We start from the raw sequence: 9,252 nt of genomic DNA, 5'->3' as shown, positions 1-9,252 counted from the left end.
GCTGCTGCAGCTTGGTGGGGAACTAAGTAATTAAGACCGGATTAAGCCCAAAACCATTGCCATGGAGGATGGCAGACCTGCCTTCAGTATCAGCATCAACCCGCTTCAGTTGCTGCTGAGACCAGTGTCACGCCGTGCCCCCTACAGTGGTCCTTGGAGTGGGTTGGAGCCTCTGCTTTGGTGACAGCCCTGGAGGTGTAGCAGGAGCATCTCCAGGGCTCATCAATCCCCCGTTTCACCGGGGAGGTCAGGAGCTCATGGTGACCTTTTATTCCCTTGCTGAGAAGAGCAGCTGGTGCCCTCAAGTGGTAAATCGCAGAAGGAGAGCGGCTCCGGCCGTGCAAAGCCCGGATTCGGGCTCCTGTCCTGGGGGGAAGATGCTGAGCTGGGGCTGCCGGATGGCTGCTGTGTTTCTGACACTTCTAACCACGCTGTTTCCCCCTTGCAGGGCAAGACGGTGTGGTGACCGTGGTGGGAAGGAGACGTCGTTCCCAGCGGAGCGGGGACACTGACAGTAGGCATCCCTGGACAGGCACATCTCCCAACCTTTCTGTGGGGCTGGCTGCGGCCCCCCCGCAAACACCCTGCCTTGACTGTGCTTTTGGTCAGCCAGAGCCCCGAAAACCTCCAGGTGAGATTAGATGGGGCTTGCTTTGGATCTGCATCCCCACCCCAGCATGGCCCCAGGGGCTGCAGGGGGCTGCAACGGGCGGCAGAGCCGAGGTCCAGGGAGCCGGTGGGGTCCAGGACTGCTGCTGTGAGGGGATGCACCAGGACGGCGATGCCCATCACGCAGGACAACGCGGGGGTCTTCCTCCCCCTCCTGTGCCAGTGGCTGCAGAACAGCCGTCGGGAGGGGGCCGAGGGGGCCGAGCAGCAGCTCTGCCGCTCGGCCGTCCAGAAGCTGAGCGAGTACATCCAGCTCAACTTCTCCGTGGACGAGAGCAACCTGCAGCCAGGCAGCTGTGGGACTTCGGATACGGAGATCTGCACCATGTACCTGGCCCAGGAGATGCGAAAAACTGAGGTTCTTGGGTTGAGCTTTGGGAACATCCCTGCTCTGGGGGACTATGGGGAGAAGCGTCGGGGTGGGAAGAAGAGGAAGGGACATAAGGGGCCGGTGCTGGACGTCGGGTGCATCTGGGTGACGGACTTGAAGAAGAACAGCCCGGCTGGGAAGTGTGGGAGAGTGCGCCTGAAGGATGAGATCCTTTCTCTGAACGGCCAGCTGATGGTCGGCGTGGATGTCACCGGTGCCAGGTAAGGATGGAGGAGCAGCCTCTCGCAGCACGTGGTGCAGGTCACAGTCAGTAGTGATTTACGTGCAAGAGCAGAGGTTTTGACCTCTGCTTTGCAGCCCTTCAGGAGAGCTCTGGGCTCCTTCTTAAGGTCTGTAGGAAATACATAAAAAGGCGAATCAATAATTAGCCCACATCTGTTCGCACATCCCCTGGAAAATTTTGAGGGGTCATTGTGTCAAAAAATAGTATGTCATAAACGTTGTAGCATCTCCGCTAAAACAGGAGTCTTCCTGGGTTTGGATAAAACTCTTTTCTTAAGTAAAAATAAACACAAACTCAGCAGCACTGGAAGATTTTTTTTACAGGTGCATCTTATTTTTGTTGAATCATTTGAGTTGAGGGAAGCTTTTCTGACAGCTAAATGTTGTCTGAGATTTTTTCAAAGCAAGACATTTTTGTGTTTTCCAGATTGGAACAACTTCATTTTAATAAATTCCCTTTGATTTTATTTCATTTGCTCTCTTTTGCTGTCTCCTCCTCTCCCGGAAAACTTGAGACCTTCAGGAGTTCAAATCAGAAATGAAGGTTCTTGCAATGATATATATTATTCTTGCTTGTTTTTATTTCAGCTGCTGCACGGTGCAAAATCAGTTATTGGCCCAACTTTGCTCTTTGTGGGCTGGTAGACTTGCTCACATTTCCCTTTTTGAAGGCAGCCTTTCCCTTTTTGAAAGCCCTTTCTCTGCTAAAGATGAGGGTGCAAATGTTCATTCATACCTGAGGCTGCAATGTACCGGAGGGCATGAAATCCTCCTCCTCCTGCCAAAGGGGGTTCACCTTGAGGATGGACAGTTTTGGAAAGAAAATGCTAGTGTAGTGGCCCTTCTTTAAAAGGAAACTCTGTTGATGTGCAGCCTGGGTAATCCAGCACATATTATGGGCCTTGGGAGTAATATGACATTTTAGACCACGTGAGAAAGTGCTCCAGCAAGTGAGATTTTCAACAGGGGCAAACAAGTTTTAAGCGAAATAACTGATGTACTGGGAAAAAAAAATAATGTTGACTCTTTACAGATTCATCCAGTGAGAACACAACATTGATGGGAAGACTCATTGGTTATTTATCTGCTGCTTTAGTTATCAGGCTTGCAAAGCTGCCACAGCCTCGGGGTTTGGGGTAACGCATGCAAGTTACAATCCTGCAAAGTGGATGGATTGGCCTTTGCTCCCAACGGGCAGTGAGTGTGGCAGCGTTTTGGGGTGACCGTGGCTCCTCATCCTGCCACGTAGCAGGATAAAAGCAGCGACTCCTCCATCTGCGGGTCCTGGGCAGGTGAACCTGGCTGAGGTTTTGCAGGTGTGGATGACAACCCTTGGTAAATTCAAGCCTGTAATTCAATAAGTGTATAAATGTTGGTACTGTGGAAGTATCAGTCAGTGGCACCCCCAGATTTGAGAGGTTATGCAGCAAAAAGCAGCTAGTTCGCTGTTTCCACTTTGCCAGATGTCACTATACCTAAAATCCAAGGGAATTGCTTTCAGTGGCCAGCGATAATGTTATCTTATTATTAGTGCAAAATGAAAGATGATACCAAATGGAATCCAAACTGTTTGGATATTTGTTCTTTTTATCCTACTCCTGAAGGCTTCATTTTGGGGTTGTTGCTTTTGGAAAGTTCTGTTACTAGATCAGCAAGCTGTCACTGCTGCTAATGAGAATTAAGTGCTCCATTTTCTTTAGCTGAGATTTGGTTTTGGCGGTTATAAAAGCAGAGTTTTGGTGGTACACGGCCAGTGGTGGTGTTGTTAAGATCCCATTTTAGAGACCTCTACATCCAATTTAGGCCAAAATTTAGGACATCTCTTAGTCAAAACCTGATTTATTTTCAGCATCCAAAGCATCCTTGCCTAACTTACTGTCAATTGCTATTTGGCATGGATGGATGACAGCTTGAGACCTTAGGGACGCTCTCAGTTTGGAGTGCTTAATTTTGCCTCTCAGGGAGCTGCCTGGTAGCTCCAACCCCACATTACCACCTTGTTCCTCTGATGTGCTTCAGGATGCTTTGAGAGTCGTTGGGTAGGTTTATTTGTTGGGGTGCTCAGAAGGGATCATTCTGCGTAGGTTTATAATAGGCTGAAAGGCAGCCTCAGTTTGCCTTTTGGGAAGCCTGCTTCAAAGAAGCAGCTTTCCTAGAATATTTCCATATTGCTTCTATAAGCAGAGCCCATTCCCCATGGTTCTTCTTCCAGGTGTTGGGGCAGGCCAGCACACTGAATAGTAGTCCTGGCTCCATTTCTGTCTGCCTAATTACTCTCTCACTGTGTGAGAAACTCTGCCAGGTCCATGTGAAGGGGTGTAAGTGCTGTGATTTGAAGTGAGATGTACCTTGTGTAGCCTGTGCATGATCAAGGAAATTAAAATTCTGCCTGTAGCTTCTGTAGCATCAGGCTGGACTGGGCAAGCAAGACCACTTTTCCTCACCAGCCAAGAGTGCCAGGGCAGCCTTAACTTGCCTGCTGAGCATGTTGTGGTCCACACTAATGTTTTAGGGAATCTCCTGATTTATTTCCGTAACAGTGGTGAAATTGGCATGTAGCTGGGGACTCTGGACTCTGAGCAGAGGGTCTCACAACTCTGCCACTTTTCTGGGGGGTTGCCCACCCCTGCAGCAGGGTTGGCAGAAGTGTGCCCAAATACCCAGGTCTCGGGTCATCTCCAGCTCCATCCCACCACGCAGACTTTCCCTGTGCCAAGTGTCTAAGCCGGTATACTGGACAAAGGGAGAGGAGAGGAAGGGGCATGCCATCCCTTCTGCTGGTTGTCCTATGGATATGGTCAGTCTCTAGAGGACGCAGATGCAGATCACTGAAGCCATAATGGATAGGGCATCCCTAGACAGGCTGGCTTAAATGGGGCAGCCCTGGATAGATTGCAGTCTTTCAGCACCTGCCTGGTGTAGGTCCTTATGCCTAAAGGTCCCCAGGTCCTAGAGCAGTGATGGGGATGGACACCACACAGAAGACGAGCACGCTACTTCTTGGAGGAACTGGCTGCTGGTATCACTCATCTGTCTCTCTCTGCTAAGGAAGTTGAATCTGTTTTGACTTCTTTAAAGAAAATTTATTTATTTCAATTCTATTTGATTGCTATGTAAACAGCAGTGACAGGTTGATCATTGATGAGCTTGTTTCTTTTTTCCCCCCTTCTTTTCATTTAGAGAAACATCATGCAGTAATAGAATTGTCAACTCTCTTTGCTTAACAAGGTATTATTACATTAGAGAGGAATGATGTAGTGGTGGCATTTTTGGTGATGTTAGTGACTGAGGGAAAATTATTGCTCTCTTAGAGTTAGCAAATTGTGTGTGTCTATCAAACACAATTGCAGGGAAATGAGCTTTATTGGAGTACTGAATAAAGGTTAGTCAAAACTCTGCATGTTTATTTATTTTCTGTCTATACAACTGTATCTCCAAAACACATGGGTTATGTTCCCCCAGACAACAACTTTCTATGTGTTTTGGAACTACTCCTCTCATTTTGGGCTATTACTCATTTACTGGAGGGAGGCTGTTAGTATTCCTGCAGATGACAGATGAATCCTTCATTTCTTGAGCATGACTGAATGGGCCTTCATTGAGCAAGTCCTGGGAGGATTGCAAAAGAATTATTTTGTCATGAATATTACTCAGTTTGAAACATTTGATTACGAATTTCATCAAGCATAGCTGCAGTGCTTGGACACAGCTACCATATACATCTAATCTTTAAAATCAGTGCTGAATAGATTTCCAAATTCAAACTGTTTTTGAAGAAAGCAGAGTAAGATACATTACAAGTGATGACAGTGTGGTATAAACAGGAGATATTACTATAATTTTGTCATTGAGGAAACCCAGCCACTGCTTCAAAATTCTGTGTTCCTCATCTCCAAAAATGACCAAACATTGCCATGTGTGGGGAGATAGTCAGAGAACTGGCTGGCTTCTTTTTAACCCGCAACCTGGAACAGCTTCCAAAAAATGAACAGAGAAGCACCCTGACAGCCATAACTTTGCACAGCATTTTCTTAGTCTCTCCTTTTCAGCCAGTGTCCTGGGGGAGTTGCTATGACTCCTCCCCTGCACAAGATTTGGCACGCTGCATGTCGGGGAAATCAGTTTATTTTCAAAGATGCTGAGAAGGACCTTCAAAAATCAGGTGTGCAATGGAGAGTGAGCCTTTGCTGAAGGCAAAGCTTTGACCTTTTCTGAAGTTGGGGGTTTCCAGCAGAGCCAAGGTCTTTTCTGAGTGCTTGCTGCTCCTGCGCATCGCTTCTACATGCTCCAGGGTATCTGGAAGCATGAAGGTAATGTCCTGGTCCTCCTAACAGGTCAATGCTATTAGCAGCTGCTTGATACATGGACATCCTAAACATAGTTCTGTTTCTCTGTAAGTGCTAGCAGCTTATTACAGAGCACAATACTGAATGTCTAAATAAATTACAGGTCTCGAAATGTGCAAAGCATTTTGTGCTGCTTGCCTGCGACAGTCAATAACAGTCCTGGCCTCAGCTGGATGAAATCTTGAGGTTCTGTGTCAAGAACAGTCCTTGCTGGTGCTGGAAAGGCAATTTGCAGTGTCTGAACAGTGTCTGAAATTCTGCCCTGAACAGTGGTTGTCAGGAGGGTGCTCTTCTTCGTTGTCTCCTTGTTGGGAGCTCTACACGCAAGGAGATGCAGAGCAGCACATCTGCAGAGAGGTTGGGAATGGAGAAGAGAGGCCTTAGCTGCGTCTGAGTAGAGCTGCTCAAAAATCTGACAGTCTGATTTAAAAAAGCACACCTTTCAAGGCACTTTGTATTAAGCTCCCCCTTCCTCAGAAGTTTCAACCGACCTATTTTTTTTTAATCATAAACTTCTTTGCCCCTGCGATAGAAAGCTTTTTCTCTCTGGTTGGGAAGCAGCTCTCCCCTTGGCCGCAGTGACTCTTTGATATCAAAGTGCAGTGCCCCAGTGTTGCATTTGCTGTGGGTCACTGCTTCCTGCCATGCTGTGGTGGGACGCTGACACCACAGGAGGCTGGTGGCTGTCCCCACCGTGGCTACTTTGTCCCTGCGCTGGTGGCCCCAGTTGTCTCTGGAGCATCTGCAGGATTCTGTAGCAGCGTGTGACTCAGAAGCGTGTCCAGGACACTTCCAGGTGCTCTGGCTGGTGCGTGGGGATGGGGAGCAAGGGCTGTGCTCACTCAGTTCATCAGCTGGGTCCCTCAGTTTAACTTTTTTTGGTAACAAATCCATTCTCCTGTAGGGTCAGGCATTAGGGTGTATGAATGCCCACGTTATGGTGGGAAGGGGAGGTTTTTCAGCGTGTTTCTCTGGAAGTGGTTGTGGATTTACTTTCTGCTTGGCAGAGCAATCTCCTTTATACATCCTTTTTTCTTAGGGAAAAAAAATCGCCCCCAAGAAAACTATGCCTGGTCACCACAGAAAACTTTGTCTCACCCCCGGGCACGTCAAGTTGTGCAGATCAATTGCTGTGTTTTACTGTGTTTCCTCACCTCCTTCCTAAAGCAAAAGTGCTGCCAACACAAAGTGCTGCTCAGTATAAGCAGCTGCTTTGCCTGGTGTTAGCAGGGCCTTCTCTTGGTTATGTTCATAAGAAAATATTTTTGTTTTAATAGGAAAACAAATGGAAATGTATCCTGGCCCTTTGCCCTTGGCCAAGGGGCAAACATTTCTGTGGGAGCTCCTTGTTAAAATATTAACAGCACTGACTACACACAGAAAAACAAGCACAGTGGTCCTGGAGGCTGCAGCCTCCGAATGCAATCTCAGGGAATAGATTTCTCGTAGCTGACCTGAAAAATAACCCCAACCTAATGTGGAGTTGCATTCATTGCCTTTTTTTTTAATATCACATTGCCAACATTCATGCTGCTAAGTGATGGATCAGGGCATAGAGGTTGAGACCTGGGGCTTGTTACCAGGGGCAGGGATGGGAAGCGTGCGCCGACGTGCCCCCTGAGCTGCTGGGCACACGAGTCCCCAGGATGGAAAATAAGCAGCACGTAGGGATCTTGGCTGAGGGCTTTCGCCCCAAGTTGAGCTGCTGTGTGCAGCGAGAGAGTGAATCTTGTTTTGCACAACCTGTGCAAAACAAGAGCAAGCCTATGGATGTCTGACATTTCTCAGACACGACGTAAGTCTCCCTGTGCTCCTAAAGCCTTGTTTGCTGTAGTGTGGAGCCCCCTCTGAAGCACAGCTGCTGTATCTTACACTGATAGTGAATATTAATTTCCCCCTTAAAATATAACAGGACTAAGAAACAAGGAGAGAGATGTTTTTCTTCCCTTCTTTGATGGAGTCAGGAAAGGTATGAGCAGACTTAGCCACACGTGTTGAGAAATAAATTGCTCTGAAGAAATGAGCTTTATCCCAAATCCTCTCTCAAGAGCTGAAGACTTAAGCGGAAGGTCACTAATCCCCAAACTCAGCAGGGATCATTTAGCTTGTTTGTCCTTTTTGCTTTATTAATCTGAGGGTGGGTTCACTCCGTTTCCCCTTGTGCCCTCTGGTTCCTGCCTTCCCTCTCAACCTCCCCATCCTGATCCCAGCCTCTGCAGAGTCAAAGCCCCTTCCCACACAGCGATGGTGGATTGCAGCATCCCACCACTACAACTGCTTCCTCAACAGGCTTTCCTCAACTTTGCATCTTACTGACCTTCTTGCTCAGCTCAGTTTGATCTAAAACCCATGAAAGATGATGGAAAACCTCCCACTAATCAGCTCCCACTGATTTAAATGGCTCTTGTCCTGTAGGCGTTTGCATGTTTGTCCCAAAATTTTGGCAGCTTGTTTCTGTCTTCTGCACGCTGTTGCCACTGGAAAACCAAGCTGTCCTCTCTCGGTAGAAAAGTGTGATCCCCAGAGGGCATAGATGTATAATTAGGCAGCATCCCCAGGGTCATCTGCAGCAAACACTCCCCAGCCCTGGCTCTGCACGCTTTCTTTTCAGAGGGATTGCATCAGGCTTGAAAAGACTTGGACAGAGGTTGGTGGTGTTGCCTTAGGAAGCCTGAAAGCTTGAGAGGTTATAGAGTGGGTTGTCCTGAACTTTTTTGAGGCGTGCTTTTGTTTCGTTCCACTGAGCTGTGAAACCTCTGCTTAGAAGGCTGTACTTTGTTGCCAGATGTATGGCTGTTCATCTCCATTTAATTTGCTGTTCCCACCACGCTGTAATTACAGGAGAACAAGCCCATGGTTTGGGAGGGAGCTCTGCCCTCCCCGCTCACCTGCTGTGGGAATAAGCCTGGTTTGGTGAAACGTTCTCTTACCTCCTCATTTATCCCTGATGCCAAAGTGCCAGCAAGAGCCCCTTCTCCATCCTGAGTGGGATTTTCAGCCTCGTGCACAGAAAGCCTCCCTTGCTCTTAGGTCATCTGGAAGCACAGTCAGGATGCAGCAGAACTTAACTAATTGGCAAACTGCTGGAATGTGGAAAATAAGGTCACTTTTTTCCACTGCCCAGCCAAGGAGCAGGTGAGGCCTTCAGCCACAGCCGTAGTTATTTTCGCAGCCTCTCCAGCAGTGCATTTGCTAGCACAGAGCAGTGTTTTAGCCATCAATAATTAAAAATAGAGATGTTCAAAAACACAAGCGAGGAACATTTTGTGCCCATTATTCTTGCTCTTTCTGTAATGCTTGTGCCCTTACACACCAATTTGCAATGTGCAGTCATTCACTGTGTCTCTTCTAATCTGTAAATGTGAATTTCTCTTCATATTCTGGGAGTCCAAAGTTTTGCACAAAGCAGGCTGTGGGCTAAAGTCTGATTTCTATGAGACAGGAGCACGAAGCTGCTGCAGGAGGAGGAGGCGACTGGAGCAAGGTTACTGGGTTGCAGCGAGATACGTGGCAGGTTGTCCTTTCCCAACCCTACTGACTAATGTGCCATGAGTCCTGGAAAGGCACAGAATCACAGAATCCTCGTGGTTGGAAGGGACCTTTGAGATCATCGAGTCCAACCAC

At 47.8% G+C, this 9,252-nt stretch overlaps 1 protein-coding gene across 3 annotated transcripts in view; it reads left to right on the top strand.

Annotated features, from left to right (window-relative positions):
* Positions 1 to 457: 457 nt before the first annotated feature.
* The window catches only part of PDZD2 (PDZ domain containing 2), a 150,324-nt gene continuing 141,529 nt past the window's right edge, over positions 458 to 9,252 (top strand). For all 3 annotated transcript variants that reach the window (XM_014953964.1, XM_014953963.1, XM_014953962.1), the window contains exon 1: positions 458 to 1,260. In XM_014953964.1, coding sequence (XP_014809450.1) covers positions 782 to 1,260 — 479 coding nt within the window. In that variant the 5' untranslated portion in view covers positions 458 to 781. The remainder of the gene's footprint in view (positions 1,261 to 9,252) is intronic.

This window comes from Calidris pugnax, unplaced genomic scaffold (assembly GCF_001431845.1).
Source record: "Calidris pugnax isolate Ruff unplaced genomic scaffold, ASM143184v1 scaffold178, whole genome shotgun sequence".
Lineage (NCBI taxonomy): Eukaryota > Metazoa > Chordata > Aves > Charadriiformes > Scolopacidae > Calidris > Calidris pugnax.
This window is presented reverse-complemented; position numbering and strand designations above follow the sequence as displayed.